The 20,703-nt window shown below is 44.4% G+C and overlaps 1 protein-coding gene across 3 annotated transcripts in view; it reads left to right on the plus strand.

The window, feature by feature from the left end:
- The window catches only part of LEKR1 (leucine, glutamate and lysine rich 1), a 152,719-nt gene that overhangs the window by 108,759 nt on the left and 23,257 nt on the right, over positions 1-20,703 (plus strand). For all 3 annotated transcript variants that reach the window (XM_066600235.1, XM_066600251.1, XM_066600243.1), the window contains 3 exons: positions 11,200-11,277; positions 14,789-14,992; positions 17,024-17,117. In XM_066600235.1, the coding sequence (XP_066456332.1) occupies positions 11,200-11,277; positions 14,789-14,992; positions 17,024-17,117 (376 nt within the window). The remainder of the gene's footprint in view (positions 1-11,199; positions 11,278-14,788; positions 14,993-17,023; positions 17,118-20,703) is intronic.

Here is a 20,703-nt window from a genome sequence, read left to right on the forward strand (position 1 = left end):
TAACGAAAAATTGGTTCAAGTTAAAGTTCCAACGCTTTTAAGCTAATTGAAACTTATAAAAATTGTTCTGAAAAATTATTTGAGTGAGCCTTGTGGCCCTAAGAAAAATTGCCCGTTCAGCGTGATTACGTGAGGTTTCAGGAGGAGGAGCAGGAGGAGGAGGAGGAGGAATATTAGACACAGATTGATGAAGCACAAATGTCCCCGTTTTGGATGGTGAGAGAGAACGTAGCTTCCATCCGCGGGTGCAGCCTACGTATTGCTTACGTATCGCTGCTGTCCGCTGGTGGAGAACAGAAGTCTGGCGAAATCCAGCCTTTGTTCATCTTGATGAGTGTTAGCCTGTCGGCACTGTCGGTTGACAAGCGGCTACGCTTATCGGTGATGATTCCCCCAGCCGCACTAAACACCCTCTCCGACAACACGCTAGCCGCAGGACAAGCAAGCACCTCAAGGGCATACAGGGCTAGTTCAGGCCACGTGTCCAGCTTCGACACCCAGTAGTTGTAGGGGGCAGAGGCGTCACCAAGGATGGTCGTGCGATCCGCTACGTACTCCCTCACCATCCTTTTGCAGTGCTCCCGCCGACTCAGCCGTGACTGGGGAGCGGTGACACAGTCTTGGTGGGGAGCCATAAAGCTGGCCAGGCCCTTAAAGACTGTTGCACTGCCTGGGATGTACATGCTGCTCGATCTACGCACATCCCCTGCAACATGGCCCTCGGAACTGCGCCTTCTGCCACTAGCGCTGTCGGCTGGGAATTTTACCATCAGCTTGTCCGCAAGGGTCCTGTGGTATAGCAACACTCTCGAACCCCTTTCCTCTTCGGGAATCAGAGTGGGCAGGTTCTCCTTATACCGTGGATCGAGCAGTGTGTACACCCAGTAATCCGTAGTGGCCAGAATGCGTGCAACGCGAGGGTCACGAGAAAGGCATCCTAACATGAAGTCAGCCATGTGTGCCAGGGTACCTGTACGCAACACATGGCTGTCTTCACTAGGAAGATCACTTTCAGGATCCTCCTCCTCCTCCTCCTCCTCAGGCCATACACGCTGAAAGGATGACAGGCAATCAGCCGGTGTACCGTCAGCAGCGGGCCAAGCTGTCTCTTCCCCCTCCTCCTCATGCTCCTCCTCCTCCTCCTGTACGCGCTGAGAAATAGACAGGAGGGTGCCCTGACTATCCAGCGGCATACTGTCTTCCCCCGCCCCCGTTTCCGAGCGCAAAGCAGCTGCCTTTATGGTTTGCAGGGAATTTCTCAAGATGCATAGCAGAGGAATGGTGACGCTAATGATTGTAGCATCGCCGCTCACCACCTGGGTAGACTCCTCAAAATTACCAAGGACATGGCAGATGTCTGCCAACCAGGCCCACTCTTCTGAAAGGAATTGAGGAGGCTGACTCCCACTGCGCCGCCCATGTTGGAGTTGGTATTCCACGATAGCTCTACGCTGTTCATAGAGCCTGGCCAACATGTGGAGCGTAGAGTTCCACCGTGTGGGCACGTCGCACAGCAGTCGGTGCACTGGCAGCTTAAAGTGATGTTGCAGGGTGCGCAGGGTGGCAGCGTCCGTGTGGGACTTGCGGAAATGTGCGCAGAGCCGGCGCGCCTTTACGAGCAGGTCTGACAAGCGTGGGTAGCTTTTCAGAAACCGCTGAACCACCAAATTAAAGACGTGGGCCAGGCATGGCACGTGCGTGAGGCTGCCGAGCTGCAGAGCCGCCACCAGGTTACGGCCGTTGTCACACACGACCATGCCCGGTTGGAGGCTCAGCGGCGCAAGCCAGCGGTCGGTCTGCTGTGTCAGACCCTGCAGCAGTTCGTGGGCCGTGTGCCTCTTATCGCCTAAGCTGAGTAGTTTCAGCACGGCCTGCTGACGCTTGCCCACCGCTGTGCTGCCACACCGCGCGACACCGACTGCTGGCGACATGCTGCTGCTAACACATCTTGATTGTGAGACAGAGGAGGAGGAGGAGGAGGGTGCTTTAGTGGAGGAAGCATACACCTCCGCAGATACCACCACCGAGCTGGGGCCCGCAATTCTGGGGGTGGGTAGGACGTGAGCGGTCCCAGGCTCTGACTCTGTCCCAGCCTCCACTAAATTCACCCAATGTGCCGTCAGGGAGATGTAGTGGCCCTGCCCGCCTGTGCTTGTCCACGTGTCCGTAGTTAAGTGGACCGTGGCAGTAACCGCGTTGGTGAGGGCGCGCACAATGTTGCGGGAGACGTGGTCGTGCAGGGCTGGGACGGCACATCGGGAAAAGTAGTGGCGACTGGGAACTGAGTAGCGCGGGGCCGCCGCCTCCATGATACTTTTGAAGGACTCCGTTTCCACAACCCTATACGGCAGCATCTCAAGGCTGATGAATTTTGCGATGCGGACGGTTAACGTTTGAGCGTGCGGGTGCGTGGCGGCGTACTTGCGCTTGCGCTCGAACACTTGCGCAAGCGACGGCTGAACGGTGCGCTGAACTACACTGCTGGATGGGGCCGAGGACAGCGGAGATGAGGGTGTGGGTGCAGGCCATGAGGCGGTAGTGCCTGTGTCCTGAGAGGGGGGTTGCATCTCAGTGGCAGGTTGGGGCACAGGGGGAGAGGCAGGGGTGCAAACCGGAGGCGGTGAACGGCCTTTGTCCCACCTTGCGGGGTGCTTGGCCATCATATGTCTGCGCATGGTGGTGGTGGTGAGGCTGTTGGTGTTGGCTCCCCGGCTGAGCTTTGCGCGACAAAGGTTGCACACCACTGTTCGTCGGTCGTCAGGCGTCTCTGTGAAAAACTGCCAGACCTTAGAGCACCTCGGCCTCCGCAGGGTGGCATGGCGCGAGGGGGCGCTTTGGGAAACACTTGGTGGATTATTCGGTCTGGCCCTGCCTCTACCCCTGGCCACTGCACTGCCTCTTGCAACCTGCCCTGCTGATGCCCTTGACTCCCCCTCTGAAGACCTGTCCTCCTGAGTAAGCGTTGCACACCAGGTGGGGTCAGTCACCTCATCGTCCTGCTGCTCTTCCTCCGAATCCTCTGTGCGCTGCTCCCTGGGACTTACTGCCCTTACTACTACCTCACTGCAAGACAACTGTGTCTGATCGTCATCGTCCTCCTCACCCACAGAAAGTTGTTGAGACAGTTGGCGGAAGTCCCCAGCCTCTTCCCCCGGACCCCGGGAACTTTCGAATGGTTGGGCATCAGTGACGATAAACTCCTCTGGTGGGAGAGGAACCGCTGCTGCCCAATCTAAGCAGGGGCCCGAGAACAGTTCCTGGGAGTGTTCCCGCTCCTGAGCAGGTGTCATTGTAGTGGAGTGAGGAGGCTGGGAGGAAGGAGGAGCAGCAGACAGAGGATTCGGATTGGCAGCAGTGGACGGCGCAGAACTGCGGGTAGACGATAGGTTGCTCGAAGCACTTTCTGCCATCCAGGACAGGACCTGCTCACACTGCTCATTTTCTAATAACCGTCTCCCGCGTGGACCCATTAATTGGGCGATGAATGTGGGGACGCCAGAAACGTGCCTCTCTCCTAATCGCGCAGCAGACAGCTGCGACACACCTGGATCAGGAGCTTGGCCTGTGCCCACACCCTCACTTGGCCCTCCGCGTCCTCGGCCACGTCCACGTCCACGTCCTCTAGGCTTACCCCTACCCCTCAGCATGCTGTATTACCAGTGATTAGATTTCCCAGGCAGGAAATAAATTGGCGCAAGACTGCAGGCCAAATATAATTTTTGCCCTTTTTGGAAAACGAAAGGCCCCACTGCCTCTAGTGAATGAATTATCTAAGTTTAATAACTGTGCTGTGTCCCTGCTTATGTGTCACAGAACGTGAGGGTAGCAGAGTTATTAACTGTGGCAGAGCAGGTATTTTTTTTTCCCAATTAAGGAAAGCAAATGGCGAACCCAGCAGTAAAGCGTAGCTGGGTGCGTATGATTTAGCAATGTTTTTCACGCAGCTCACACGTCTCCACAGGCGTAAGGACGGACAGAGGCTGGACAAATAGATTTGTTTTCAGTTTTTTCCCACCAACAGGCAGCACTGCGTATATTCAATGAACCTGAGAAGTTTAATAACTGTGCTGTGTCCCTGCTTATGTGTCACAGAACGTGAGGGTAGCAGAGTTATTAACTGTGGCAGAGCAGGTATTTTTTTTCCCAATTAAGGAAAGCAAATGGCGAACCCAGCAGTAAAGCGTAGCTGGCTGCGTATGATTTAGCAATGTTTTTCACGCAGCTCACACGTGTCCACCGCCCGTAAGGACGGACAGAGGCTGGACAAATAGATTTGTTTTCAGTTTTTTCCCACCAACAGGCAGCACTGCGTATATTCAATGAACCTGAGAAGTTTAATAACTGTGCTGTGTCCCTGCTTATGTGTCACAGAACGTGAGGGTAGCAGAGTTATTAACTGTGGCAGAGCAGGTATTTTTTTTCCCAATTAAGGAAAGCAAATGGCGAACCCAGCAGTAAAGCGTAGCTGGCTGCGTATGATTTAGCAATGTTTTTCACGCAGCTCACACGTGTCCACCGCCCGTAAGGACGGACAGAGGCTGGACAAATAGATTTGTTTTCAGTTTTTTCCCACCAACAGGCAGCACTGCGTATATTCAATGAACCTGAGAAGTTTAATAACTGTGCTGTGTCCCTGCTTATGTGTCACAGAACGTGAGGGTAGCAGAGTTATTATAACTCTTGGAGAGCAGGTATTTTTTTTCCCAATTAAGGAAAGCAAATGGCGAAGCCAGCAGTAAAGCGTAGCTGGGTGCGTATGATTTAGCAATGTTTTTCACGCAGCTCACACGTCTCCACAGGCGTAAGGACGGACAGAGGCTGGACAAATAGATTTGTTTTCAGTTTTTTCCCACCAACAGGCAGCACTGCGTATATTCAATGAACCTGAGAAGTTTAATAACTGTGCTGTGTCCCTGCTTATGTGTCACAGAACGTGAGGGTAGCAGAGTTATTAACTGTGGCAGAGCAGGTATTTTTTTTCCCAATTAAGGAAAGCAAATGGCGAACCCAGCAGTAAACCGTAGCTGGGTGCGTATGATTTAGCAATGTTTTTCACGCAGCTCACACGTGTCCACCGCCCGTAAGGACGGACAGAGGCTGGACAAATAGATTTGTTTTCAGTTTTTTCCCACCAACAGGCAGCACTGCGTATATTCAATGAACCTGAGAAGTTTAATAACTGTGCTGTGTCCCTGCTTATGTGTCACAGAACGTGAGGGTAGCAGAGTTATTATAACTCTTGGAGAGCAGGTATTTTTTTTCCCAATTAAGGAAAGCAAATGGCGAAGCCAGCAGTAAAGCGTAGCTGGGTGCGTATGATTTAGCAATGTTTTTCACGCAGCTCACACGTCTCCACAGGCGTAAGGACGGACAGAGGCTGGACAAATAGATTTGTTTTCAGTTTTTTCCCACCAACAGGCAGCACTGCGTATATTCAATGAACCTGAGAAGTTTAATAACTGTGCTGTGTCCCTGCTTATGTGTCACAGAACGTGAGGGTAGCAGAGTTATTAACTGTGGCAGAGCAGGTATTTTTTTTCCCAATTAAGGAAAGCAAATGGCGAACCCAGCAGTAAAGCGTAGCTGGCTGCGTATGATTTAGCAATGTTTTTCACGCAGCTCACACGTGTCCACCGCCCGTAAGGACGGACAGAGGCTGGACAAATAGATTTGTTTTCAGTTTTTTCCCACCAACAGGCAGCACTGCGTATATTCAATGAACCTGAGAAGTTTAATAACTGTGCTGTGTCCCTGCTTATGTGTCACAGAACGTGAGGGTAGCAGAGTTATTATAACTCTTGGAGAGCAGGTATTTTTTTTCCCAATTAAGGAAAGCAAATGGCGAACCCAGCAGTAAAGCGTAGCTGGGTGCGTATGATTTAGCAATGTTTTTCACGCAGCTCACACGTCTCCACAGGCGTAAGGACGGACACAGGCTGGACAAATAGATTTCTTTTCAGTTTTTTCCCACCAACAGGCAGCACTGCGTATATTCAATGAACCTGAGAAGTTTAATAACTGTGCTGTGTCCCTGCTTATGTGTCACAGAACGTGAGGGTAGCAGAGTTATTATAACTCTTGGAGAGCAGGTATTTTTTTTCCCAATTAAGGAAAGCAAATGGCGAACCCAGCAGTAAAGCGTAGCTGGCTGCGTATGATTTAGCAATGTTTTTCACGCAGCTCACACGTGTCCACCGCCCGTAAGGACGGACAGAGGCTGGACAAATAGATTTGTTTTCAGTTTTTTCCCACCAACAGGCAGCACTGCGTATATTCTATGAATAATAACTGTGTTGTGGCCCTGCCTATACAATTCTTTCCCTGCAGTATCAATGCAGGGTGCAATGGTCTGCAGAGGCGATTTTGAGAAGCCCAAAAAAAATGCAGCACAGCTAACAGCAGCCTGGACAGTACTGCACACGGATAAATATGGCCCTAGAAAGGACCGTTGAGGTTCTTGAAGGCTACACTCACTCCTAACACTCTCCCTGCCTATGCAGCACTTCTGTCCCTAATGCCAGGTGCAACGCTCTGCAGAAGCGATTTTGAGAAAAAAAAAATCCCACTGCTAACAGCAGCCAACACACAGCTATCAGTGGCCCTAATAAGGACCTTTGGGGGGTCTTGAAGCCTACACTAACTACCAATTCTTTCCCTACAGCAGCTCCGGTATAAACAGCACTGTCCCTCATCTAACTCACACCGCATCTGAGGCGAGCCGCGGGAGGGGCCGACTTTTATATTAGGCGAACACCTGATCTCGCCAGCCACTCACAGCAGGGGGGTGGTATAGGGCTTAAACGTTGCAGGGGGAAGTTGTAATGCCTTCCCTGTCTTTCAATTGGCCAGAAAAGCGCGCTAACGTCTCAGGGAAGGAAGTGAAAGTAACCAGAACACCGCATGGTGTTCGTCACGAATAACGAACATCCCGAACACCCTAATATTCGCACGAATATCAAGCTCGGACGAACGCGTTCGCTCATCTCTAGTTATCAGTAATTCATGTCAGTGGTATGTGGGCTTGTGTGTCTGAAATAAAGAAATAAGATTGTGAGGTCACTTGGGAACAAACAATGATATGAATGATGACAGTTGTACAGCGCTGTGGTAAATGTTGCCTTTATATTGGCAGCATATGTCACTTTAATTTCGATCATACGAGTAAATATATAATTGCGGCTTCCAATAGACACATAGGGGCGAATGTGCGGTTGTTTTAAGTCAGATTTGCTGGAGGCCATGTTGCTGTTATCTGCACCAAATTTATCAAATGTTGCATACTGATGATAAATTAGTTATCTGTTTTAATAAATCTGGAGATGTGAATTCACTTTTTACACAACCCAGATACTGGAGTGAGATTGCGTCAAATTTTGGGATATTATAAAAAGTTGCACAACGCATGTTCCCTTTTCTAAACACTTTGGAAAACTGGAGTGAGAGGTCTACCACAGCAAAAAAGTCCCTACATTTTTATGCAAATCCTTCCTGCTCGAAAATGTGCAAATTTTTTAAAACCGAATACTACTGCATAGCCTTGATAAATTCCCCCAATATACTGTATATATGGGTCTGAGCTCTGTTTCAATGCTATGTAGTCTTAAGACCCATTTACATGCAAAGATAATCTTTCAAATGACTGTAAGATTGAAAGATTTTGCGATCTTTTTGCATAAAGTGTTAATGGCCATTAACACTTCATTATCTTCATTTGCATGTAACAGGGCCTCCAGGAGCTGTTTGCAGAGCCCAGAGTGTGATTAATCACACAGCTGCATTGTTCTGCTGGAGGCTCCCAGCAGAATACAATGTTATCTCCTGCGGAGATAGCAGTGTTTGGTCTGTTGAGAAATACTTTATCTCTCACTAGCTAAGCAATGGATTTTAAATTCACCTTAAAATCATTGTTCAAACAAAAAGTGCACAATGCCCGCGTTTATATGTAACGAATATCACCAATTTTTGGTTGTTTTTGAACGATAATCGTTGCGAGTAAATGGGCCCTAAGTCTCCTACCTAACTCCCCAGGAGCTCATCATTGCTGCTAGACGTAGCTTAGTGCACATGGATTTAAAGAGAGCCTGTAACAGAGATACAAGTTGCTATAATTGTGCTGATACACCATATATTCTGTGCAGTCTAACCGGGGTTTTGTACCACTGTGAAATTATTTTGAAGTTGAGCTTCTGTAGTCTGAGTGATATATTTATTTTATTTGACAGGGCATAAGATTTCGATCAGAGCTCTCTGGGAACTGGTCTCCCCAAGGCCTCCTCCCACTTTCTAATCCAGCTGGGGTCAAACTTCCTTGTCCACTCACAGACTGGTAGAGTTGGAAGAGACCTCCAGGGTCATCGGTTCAACCCCCTGCTCAGTGCAGGATTCATCCAGTAGCAGCGCATATACTAGTAAGATCACATGTGAAGGGGCTTCCTTTACCGTGCATTGTCGTTCAAATAGTGAGAGATTTTCTGTCAGGTTAGAGTATGGGACCAGTGCAGCAATATCGTTGTGAAGTTGGAAATACAATAGCCAGGATCCCCTTGATAAACTGTGTTCTCTGTTTAAGTCTATGAGGGTTTTCACTCCTCTTGATCCCATGACATCTTTCAAACATGGGAACTCCCTCTTTGGCATAAACGAGATGAAGGTGTGTGACATTGTAGGCAATATTTCAGGGTTCCCCACCAGTGGGGTAAGTGGCCCCCGTCTCGATATGACTGAGCTCCCTCTAGCTTGCCTATGCCAAGCGTGTAACAGTCCTGGCATAAGATCTGAGGCACCAATCTTCTTCCAGTCTGGACCCCATGGAATCCAGAATGCTCCCCTGATCTAAAATGGGTTTAGTGATAACTCATCTGGCAGATGTTCAACCTCCATCCAATACCTTGTAGTAGATATAGCAGCAGATCCTTCATCCTTATACCATCTTAACTATATTCCTTTACTGGAAAGAGTGACAAGGAAACTGAAGGGGTATGCTGCTAAACAGTTGAGCTGGTTCGGGCGAATAAATGTGTTAAAAATGGATGTGACCCAAAAATTTCTATATCTTTTCCAGACCCTGTCAATTAAGTTGCCAGTACATTATTTTAAACAGATTCCACAAGTGTTTTGCAGATTTGTGTGGGGAGGGAGGATCAGCCACATTAGTTACTGGACCATGTCATGCTTAAAGCCCAGGGGAGAAGTGGGTCTCCCAGACCTCATAATGTATTACTCGGCCGTGGTCCTCACCAGACTCGTTGCTTGTCATCATCATACAGCCTCAAAGCAGTGGGTGAGTCTGGAGGCAGCTCTGATCTGGTCTCATCTGCGATTACTGCCTGGATCCCAAAGGAGAATAGGGCTACGGCCTTACCTCGTACCCCATTGACTCTTAATTGTTTGGACGTGTGGGACAGATTGACTACTTGAGGAGACATAGTGATCCGCAGGGGAGCCCTGACCCACATATTTCATAACCCCGCATTTCCCCCAGGGGCGGAAAGGCAGAGCTTCCTGGGTTGGCGAGTGGAGGAGGATATATGGTACTGTCAGATTGTGGGCTCCAGGGGTCTCCCATCATTTAATGAGATACAGGTGTCTCGACCAGAGCAGAGACTGCTATAGATGGAGTATCTCCAGTTGTCCTTGTTCTGGAGGACCCACACCCCTGAGCCCATCGTGGAATTGTTTCTGCAAGCCAATCCCCTGGTTCAGGTCCTCTCTCGTATCTACAGAATCATTCTGGAGAGGCTCACTCAGGGCCTCCTACGATATGTCGGGGGTTGGGAGAGAGATCTGGCTGTGGAGTTTCAGAACTCTGTATGGGAGAGGGCCTTCATGCTTGCACATATATTATCTTTGGCCTTTGCTGCGCCGGAGAAAAACTTTAAGCTCCTCTCAAGGTGGTACAGATGCCCTGCTGTGATCCACTGCATATTTTCCTCAGTTCTGGAGGATTGCTGGAGATGCGGGTTTGAGTGTGGTATCTTGCTGCACATCTGATGGGATTGTCCACTAGTTCAACCTTTCTGGAAAAAGGTATTTGAGCTATGAGAGAGGGCGTCACGTTGCACGGTGGAGGCCACCCCTCACTTGGTGCTGCTGTCAATTATCCCTGGCCCGTTCGCCACTGTCATTTCCTCACCGCAGCCAGAGCAGTTATCCCGTGTCATTGGCGGAGCAACACCGCTCCATCGCCCGTGGAATTTGTTCAGGAACTAAACCAACTAGTGTACGTGGAGGAACTGAGTGGTGAGGGTTCTGAGGGATTATGTTCGAGTGGGCATGCCTGGGTGCTGTGGAACACGTACCGCGACTCGCCTGAGTTTCAGGTTGTGGTGGGATGGTAGGGGGGCGGGCTTCCCTGAGGGACTATTTCTCCCCTGGTGGTCTTTCTTTATCCTTTTCTTTTTTTCTAATTTTTTTCCTAGCTACCCTTTGTGCTCTTTGACTACTCTGATGATGGTCTCTAGTTCTATGATTACGGTTTGAGCTATTTGAAAATTGAACTACTGTGGTAAGCACATGGATCAGTGGGCCCAGTGTCATGCTATAATATTCTCAATGCAGCCACTAAGGAGGCTCCCGAGGGACCCTTAGCAGATGTCCTGGTGATTTTGATTGTTGTAACATCCGTCTTCTTTAAATTCTTAAGCTTGTATGGCGGTCCTGCGTGACCTGCTATGAACCGAATGTCCCATTCCGTACTTATCTTCTTCTCTATCCTTAATTTTATTTTGAATATGTGCTTAAACTTGAAAATTTCAATAAAAACATAATAAAAATAAAATGGGTTTATTGCCTGTTCCACTTCCACCCATAACTTAGACCCATACTGCTAGCATATGTCTATGATGCAATTGCCTATCATGACCTTGTGATATAATTCTAGATGGGGCATTCCCGCTCCCTCCTCGGATTTATGTCTTGTTAGGGTTTTATAGCCGATGCGTTGTGAGGCTTAACACCAAACAAATCTAGTCATCAGCTTCTTGAGATTTGTAAAATGGTAAATAGGAATGTCCCAAGGGACCGACTAGAAGATATATAGAATTTTTGGTAGAATGTCCATTTCTTATACATTAATCCTACCAAACCATGATGGGGGCTGCTGTTACTTTTTTAAGGCCAAAATCACATTAAGATAATTTACATGTGGCTCTTTATATATGAATTGTTGATTTTCATTGCACTAATTTTTTTGTTTTATAGAATTAAAACCAAAGCAGTAAATGAGCTCCAAGAAAAACTTCAGAGAATAGAATTTGATAAAGAATCCATAATATTGAGGTAATAACATGAAATTTGGAGGGCTTAAAACGGAATCAATACTTGAGAGGTCATATACATAAATATTCAATTGAAACCAACACACTTTGGCCATATTACTGCTCTGTAGAAGCTTCACAGCTCTGTAATATGATACCAATAGAAGTTTATGGGGCCCTACTGACCTCCAAATGCATCCATCTTATTTCATATTACATAGGTCTCTTACTCTTGAAGTATTGTTCAGTGCCAAGAACATATCCCAAGAAGAAAGAACAAGTTCACTCAACAGCAAGTAGTGTTTTTACCAAGACCTGGGAAAGAAATGGCACCTCCTTACTTCACTGAACCATCTATATTGGACTAAAAGAGATAACAGAGATTCAACAAGTTGTCAAAGAAAGGTTTCATGAATTACATGTAATGGTATGCTCAGATGTAGTCGATTTTAGTGTACATCAGCACCAAATACATACCAATTGTGCATAGTATGATGCTAAATTTTGGTGCGAGATCCGATGCTTGTGAACCCTTACACTGGCTCAACTATCATCTACATAGTTGCTCAAAATAGACGCTAAAACATACAAATGACTGTTGTTTGTATGATTTTACACAGAGCGATTGTTGTTCAATTTCACAGTGAAATTGCAGGGAGCCGTGCGGGTGTCATGGCAGTTGGGGGCCTTCTGAAAAGGGTGGCTTGATAGACTGCCTGTCAGATCGCAGTATGATGTAATGCTATGGCATTACATCATACTGTGAGAGCGATCAAACCATCGCAAGTTGTGGTTCCCTAGGGGGGGGGGGGGCTAAAAAAGAAAGTAAAAATAAGACTAATAAAGCTTTACTAATTATTGAAAAAAAAGTAATAAAAGTTAAAAAAAAACTTAAAATAAAATAATCTAAATAATAATAAAAAAAATACATATTTGGTATCTCTGCGTCCGTAAAAGATTGATCTATCATAGTAACGCATAATTTACCGCGCACAGTGAACGTCGTCCGAAAAAAAAACAAAAAACGCCAGAAATGCTCTTTTTTGGGCAGCCTGTCTCCAATAAGAAATGCAATCAAAAGCGATCAAAAAGTCGTATGTATTCCAAAATGGTACCAACGCAAACTACAGGATGTACCGCACAAAACGAGCCATTGCACAACTAGGTCAACGGAAAAATTGCGCGTAGAAGATGGTGGCAGAAAATAATTTAAAAAAATTAAATGTCTTTGAAAAAAAATAAATGTAGTATAGCAAAAAAAAAAAACTATATAAGTTTGGTATCGTAGTAATCGTACTGAGCCATAGAATAAAGTTATCATGTCATAGTTGTTGCAGTTTGTGCACTGTAGAAACAAGACGCACGGAAAGATGGCGGAATATGGTTTGTTTTTTTTTCATTTTACGCCGCTTAGAATTTTTTATCCGTTTTTCCATACACTATATGGTACATTAAATAATACCATTGAAAAATACAACTCTTTCCCACAAAAAACAAGCCCTCATACAGCGACGTGAATGGATTAATAAAGAAGTTACGATTTTTTAAAAGGGTAGGGGAAAATGAAAATGAAAAAAAAAAGGGGCCGCGTCATTAAGGGGTTAAAGAAAAACCCCTCCATCTGTGGGGAAGCTCTTTTAATCTGGTTAAAATGTGAAAAGACGGAATCGCTATCTAATGTCTTAGTTGAGATATTAGCTGTTCAAACTGGAAACCTCTTGTGAGAAGTTCTTTTCTGTCCATGTCCTCATGGCAACACTTTCTTTGTTATGCTCAGATAAGTCAGTGTTATCATAGCACCACTGAAAGTTATAGCAACCAATCGGTGCCCTTCTTTCATTTTATTACTTCTGCTTAACCCCGTAAGGACCAAGGTAATTTTTGCCTTAAGGACAAAGAACATTTTTGTATTTCTTTTCTCTTAGCTTTATTTGAAAGGCAATATAGCTATTTTAGGCCTTTTTGCAGCAGGAGTTATATATATTTTGGCATGGTTTTCAGGCACATGGTAGCAGTTAAATTATATGAATTTTTGGGGATGGACGAATGCATTAAAATTATTACGACATTCATTGTTAAAATAAATGGAGAACAGAAATATATTGTATGAGTTTAGAAGTATGCGGGGAAACCTAATATGTATATGTTCTGTACTTCCTTCTACATTTAACCCTTATTGGAACATATATGAAATAAGTGATTGCACTTATTATATTTCATCTTATTTTGGTGTAACTTTTATTGGTTATTTTGTGGCCCCATTTGAGGACATTTACTTTTAATTATAGTTTTAAGTGAAATGGAAACTCTTCAAAAGACCACTTTTTTAAGAAGATTACCTCTAAGTAAAGCAGATTTTCTGTGACAGACTTTTAATTTTCCCATGTTCTTTGTATATCGACCTCTTACCTGAGAAGTCACTTCTTTAAAAGATCGTATTTCGTTGCAATTTTGGTGGTTATTTCAAACAGATTTCACAATAGCTTTCTGATCTTATATCTAAAGTATCCCTAAAAAGAGACTATTACTATCTGGCCCCCTTAGACCCAAGACTTACCGGTCCACACCGACCATTGTATTGTCAGGGCTGAGAAGGACAGTTCAAAGGGAGCCTCCTTCCTTTATCTACACCATGATCAGTACACTACATAAAGGATTAAACGACCAGGATGGGAGTTTTCTCCTATCCCGTCTGTTAGTACAGGGGTGAATGATTTTTACTTTCGGAATGAATATATTTTTAGTCACCCACTCTGGTCTTCTGTGGTAAATAAGGTAATGTAAGACTTCTAAGTACATATGTTCTGTCTAACTTATAAATAATATATCAAACAGTATATTGTTAAATGGGTTTTCAAAGATCAAAACTATTGGGGACTTATCCTCAGGATAGGTCAGCAATAGTAGATCGAAGTGAATGGGAGAGAACTGCAATACCAAACCAGGCTACTGAAGTACAGATGTTGTTTTGATTGTTCCGTGTTGTCCGTAGCAGCTTGTCACCAGTTGATCGTCAGGGGTCCCAAGTGGCAAATCCTGCTGATCGACTATTGGTGACCTATTCTAAGGCTAAATCACCAATAGTTTTGATCATAGAAAGCCCCTTTTGACCCAATAAAATGGTATGAATATATCCTTAAAGTGCTAACTTCATATACAAATAGTTTTAGATGGATGAACAACCATAATTTAAAGTTAGTCATCCATATTATCATTTTAAGGCTATTGGGTCATTTTCTGTGTAAATCTGGAGAAATGCACTATAGATACCATTTTTCCAGGTACAATTAGGGGCATCATATGAACTCAAAAACATCACGGCTTAAGTGGTGATATAAACTGAGACATTAGAAACAGGTGTTTTTCTATGAATTTTAGCATAAATATGCAAAATGTCACATTCCCATCTCAGAAGTTCGGTCTCATCACTGTCACATAAACTCATCCGATAGAACAAACTGGCCAGCGACTGTAGGTAAAATGTAGTTATGTCATTGCTTTTATTTCATATCCATTTTTCTTTAATCTTTTAGACTTACAAAGGATCTAAGGGAGAACAATGAGGCGGTGACAGATTTTCAACAGAAGTGCAAGCAGTTACAGGAAGAGATCACAGAAATGAGCAGGATGAGAGAAAATTACAGAAGGAGAATGCAGCATTTGGAACATGAACTGGGGACGGTGAAGGAAGTTTTAAAGCAGTCAGAAGAAGAAGTAGTTAATATGAAACAGGAAAGGTGCTTACTGCGATCATGTAAAGTCATCTCTAGCATAGAGCTAAAGGGACCTTTCACACAGGACGAAATTCTAAACATTTATGGTATATCCACGGCATGACCCTCCGGCCAGCTCATTTCCGTGGAAGTCAGTGGAGACCTGGCCTTGAGTCCTGTGAATACACCATAAATGTTTATGATGGGCAGTAATAGACTATAGAGAAAGTATGCAATTTTGCAAAGTCTCCTTGCTCCATCTCTTCCATCATTCGGGAAAACCTCTGCTGTGAGCCGAAACATTATGTATCTGAGATTAGTAGACAGAATTACTAGAGACCTGCTGCCTGACTCATTTAAAAAGACTGGTTGTTAAGAAGTGCATCCCTAGAATCCAGACTCTTTGATTTATCTGATTAGTCTGAGTTCTATTAGCACAGATGAAGGTAAAGCAGCCTTGAAGCTGTGCTGCATCATACCCCATGACTATGACTTCAATAAAATGTTTCTTTATTTTTTTCCTTCTTTATATGAAGATTAACCGAAGGAAATTACCTCAAATTACCTTTCCATACCTCAAAAGCTTGGCCATACACAAGAAAAAGTTGGCCAAACTTAACAACTTTGGCAGAATAGGCTAACAGTGTGTGCCTTCCAACTCTCACCCCATGGCAGATGTCAGGGTAGAGGGATTTCCCCGAAGAAATAAACATATATGCTTAGCCAAGCAAGTGTATTTAGAGTAAAGTAATGAGAAACCAGCGTTCAGCCAACAGCTATCTTGTGTGGGCCGAAATTAAAGGGTAACAAATCTTTTTACGAACTTTTAACATGTCATAGTGACATGACAGAGGTTTAATCAGTGGGGTTCTGGATACTGAGACCCCCACTAATCACCGAAAAAGTTGGGCAGAAATGCTTAGCTGAGTGCTGTGCTCATTTGGCTGTTTGTGTGAGCAGTGTATAGTGGACTCCATAGACTTTCAAGCAGTGACAGAAATGGCCAAATGCGCACAACACTCAGATGAGCACTTCTGCCCATTCATTTTTAGCGACTGTTGGGGGTTTCAGCACCCCGACCACCAACAAATAAAACTGACATGTCAATATGACATGTCAGAAGTTTGTAAAAAGTTTTGTTACCCTTTAAGACAATGAATTTGACTTCGTGAAGGGGATGTTGTGGATTCTGCATCTTTGAAGGTGGCCTTAAAGTGGTTGCCCAATTAATAAGAAAAGAAGGGGATGTGTTACAATAATACATTAGCCAGTACTTGGTTCCTAATCACCTGCTTCTCCAGCACCGCTTTGTTCCTCCTGACTGGTTCTCATGTACATTGGCTGAATGCTGACATACCTATTTACCAATGGGACCTCTGTAGCCAATAGAATGCAAGATACACAACCCTAAATGGGATATCACCGTTGACGTCCCATGTACAAACCATAGGCTATCTGCTCCTTGCCCATGTTATTTGTATATGGTATATAACTGGACCAAAAGGATGCAGTGACATCAGAGGACGCACCACTAGCTAGAAGAACAGATGCAGTGGGCAGAAGGTAAGTATATTACAAAATTACAATGAACAGCAAAGGGGAGGTTTAGAATCTAAAAAGAATTATTTGGACTACCTCTTTAAGGGTTAACGTCACTTTGCGTTTTAAGCGTAAGAGCAGGCTCATTATTACATTTAAGTTATGCGCAGTAATCCTATCAGATAATTGAAGATTTCTGAACATATTTTCGTTTGGGAATTTAGCAATTTTTTCACATTTTAGAAATCCAATCAATAGGTAAAAGAACGGGAATGAGGAATAAGGAGCGGGGCATTCATTATGATATATCAGGCTGTCACTGCCCAAAATAATGTCATTGTTCCGATTTCTTGTAACCACAGTGTGGTTTTTTGGAGCTCTTAACCTGTGAGATAAGGTGTTACAAATAATGTTTTCTACAAACTCATTGCTGCACTATAAATCTCTCTTAGGGCTTCAGTAACATTAGATGAATTGCTTTTATATAATATGTTGCTTTCAACTGCCTTTTTTCAGGGAAGTGCAGATTGTTTCCTATCAGAAGAGAATTGAAGAGCTACAGGAAGCGCTAAAACAAAGCATGCTGAGTGAGGACAGCTGGGAAACAAAGGTAACGGCCCCGCTTCTACAGATATATAGACTATTGCAGAATACATTAGCTCATTCAGTTGCCGTATCTCAGACTTAGTTGCTATTCATAATTCAAGATGTTTCTTTGGCATCGCTATGATCCTCTCTCGCCATGATAGACACATTTTGGCATTTGCATAGCAAGAGAGCGGAACAGTTCAAATTTACAATCAAGAGGCTGGTGGAAAGTTCATATTTTTATAATGCAAGTGATTACTTCTATAGCCAATGCAAAGGTTACACTCATGTGACTTTTAGGACTTTAGTAGCGGGATCCTTTCTAGTACGTGCACAGTTTGTACATATCATATTTGCTTATTAGCTTGTTGAGGTAATCGGGTCAATCAAGTGGTTTTTTTTTTCTTTTTATATAAAAAAAAATGGCCTTTTTTTCCTTAAAGAGTAACTGCATTATTTCCATAATTTAATAGTACAAATGAAGATAAAAACGGTATCTTTATTTATATAGCACTAACATGTTCTGCAGCACTGTACAAATCAGGGAGTACATGAACAGACAAAATCAGACGATACAAGTAATATTACACTAATCAACAATTTAATAGAGTGAGGGCCCAGCACACAAAAAGTTACAGTCTATGAGGAAATAGGGTGACCCAAGAAGTACAAGTGGTTGCTCTGTACAGTAGTCCAGCCGTTATTTAAATAAATAGGGTAATATGCATAAAGCTGCATGTCAGCAGGCAGTACAGAATGTCCCTTACTTACAAACAGGTTCCGTTCCAGGAAGCTCTTCGTAATTGGATTTTGTTCGTATGTCCGAACAAATGCTTGTATGGAGGGGGATCGCAGGTGGATCCCACTCCATACAACATCCGATGCAGACTGCTTCTTACATCCGGTACCCGGCCGCAGCAGCTCCGACAAGCCGTGCCGCACGTTGGAACTGTTAGGCTGGGTTTACACATGCGGAATTTCAGACTTTCTGCACGGCAATTCCGCCCATGGCTTTTTAACCTGGGATAAGCCAGAAAAGTGGACGAGATCTGCAAATATCTCGTTCACACGATGCAGCCCAGCCACGCAAAAACTGACATGCGGCGCGGAATTCAAAGCCGCGCCATGTCAATTCTTTCCTCGTTTTCGTAGCAGACTCTCTTCTCCCTATGGGGAGAGATAGCAGCGGAATGCAGATGGCAAAGCCACTCCAAAACTAATAGCACCCCAGATTCACAGCTATACTGCTTAGTACTGCAGTATAATGTCATCCATGCTGCTGCTACTGCTTCTATATATGTGTGTGACAGAGAGAAGGGGCAGCAGGATCTCTTCTTCTCTATATGTGCTGTGTATTGCAGACATCATAGCAGTTAGTTTCCACTCCCTCCTGGAGTTGAGCTCAAACAAAAATGACAATTATATATAGAGCCTACTGAAGGGGAAATCTGCTGAAAAAAATCCATATACAAGTCATATAATGGTCAGAAATACTATCATTCCTCGTATATACGCAACAGCTTATTCTGAAAAGTCACCTGAAAGTGCAGGTAGATTTTAAAATGTGGCTTAAAGTTAAAATGTCTGTTCTAGCTAGAGTTAACAAGTTCCCATAAAACTTCCTTGGAGATCTGTATAACTGCTTTGTACATACTACAAGTCATACAATGCTGTAATGGGGCACCCATAGACTTCTATGGTCCTCTACTATGCTGTACCTGTTTCTGATTTTATATGTTATAAAGATGATAATCAGTGTTCTACCATTGTCACAAAGTGAACAGGGAAGATTAACCTGTATCTCCCCAATCCAATTAAGCAAATGTAAGGATGCTTCACATGTGTGGTAGGGATTCCGCTTCCCTGCTCCAATCAGGGAGCAGGAAAGGTTGATCCCTGTGGTCGAATAGTTCTCTCTCCGGACGGACCACATTGACTATAATGGGATCCGCCTGCTTACTGCCTAGCTGCCTGGCTTTTGGACACAAGAAAAACCACTGCATGCCGGAGGTTCCAATGCAGATGTGAAACCGCCTTTAGTCAAAGTGTTCAAGCAATGTAGCTTCTCCAGTAATCCACTTTGCATACTGTTAGATAAAATCTAAAGAACTAGCGCGTAATATCCAGAATACAGGGCAGAATGCAGATTTATTAATACCCACAAATAGCATACCGGTATATATGCAGAATAGCATAGTTTAATGTAATAAAACATACATTGGGGGATTTGGCCTTTCTAATCTTGTCCTGGACAGTCATTACTCAGCTATGTATATGTGTGTAAATGTAAAACAATGACTCAGTTGGCACTGGTTACACAGTCTATTATAATACATGCTGGAGAATTTGGCTTTCTTGCCACTGCATTGCTCTACTGCAGGATCACTCCTGCTCCTAAACGCAGCGAATCCAATAACAGGTGTATTTGGGAATGCTCATATATGCCGTCAGCAAGCGTAGGGTCAGCAATGTTGACCGTTGACCAAGAAAGCACTCATGGCACCGGTAGAAGCGGAACAAACAATAGCCCCGTCTGCAGTTGGTATAAATAACTGGTCGGTGTTGTGCTTAAAGCTGCAGTCCTTCCATCTCTCCCCACCTCTGCTGGCTAATGGTTTGATGTCACTGCACCTGGCACACTTGTTGTTTGCATATGGGAATACTTCATGTTCGAACACAAATTACAGCACAAAGAATTAGTGATGTCCTTCATTGCTCATTGCACTGAGTAATCCCAGGCACAATTGCCTGCAGTCACCTGCTCTAGAGGACAATGACTGTTTAGTCCCTAATTGGATATCACACAAGCGCTCCTGTCCTGCGCCTCCTGTCTGATGACAGCTTATTTTGCTGACTACATTGGAGATGTTTTTAAAATAAAATATATTCAAAAAATGTCTGTTTGCACAAAGCAAGGAAGCAGGCAGATGTTTTAGGGGATTTTTATTACACATCTTCAGCCCTTAAATGCTTATTCCATCAGAGTCATTGAGTCACTGCTTTCCAATAATAAAATCAGTTCCACGGCCCGCAGCAGTTCCCTGTGTGAGAGTCATACAGAACTGTTCATCCTGGGGGTTTTTTGAGTCTTGAATATGATGTCAGAACTGCCAGAAGCACAGTGACACTAAAACCCCATATAGTGTAAATAGCACTGTGAAAACTTATTTTGGGTTCTACTAGACATTCATATACTTCCAATTTCATATGGAGGCATATAAAGGTTTTATTTCTGCGGGATTCTATATACATTTGGCTGAAAAAAAGGGTACATACAGATCTATTCTATCTTAGAAGCATTAATTCATACATAAAGACATACAGCAGTCATGATAACCACATGGTCCCTGCGTCCCCTGTAGTCTGGAGCTGGAGGAGACTACATGTGCTACCATATAGGACAGCCTTATCCATGGGACCTTAGGCCTCATTCAGACTCACTGTATGTGAGTTGCACAACTTTCATTGGACAGCACATAGATACCTGAAAAATCACCTGTGTGCATATGGCCTCGTTCACACGAGTGTTATTTTGCATGTTTGTGTGTGCGCATAAACCCATGTGACCACGCACGTGCCAAAACACGTGTGAATGAAGCTGCGTGTCT

Source organism: Eleutherodactylus coqui, chromosome 1, assembly GCF_035609145.1.
Source record: "Eleutherodactylus coqui strain aEleCoq1 chromosome 1, aEleCoq1.hap1, whole genome shotgun sequence".
Classification (NCBI taxonomy): domain Eukaryota; kingdom Metazoa; phylum Chordata; class Amphibia; order Anura; family Eleutherodactylidae; genus Eleutherodactylus; species Eleutherodactylus coqui.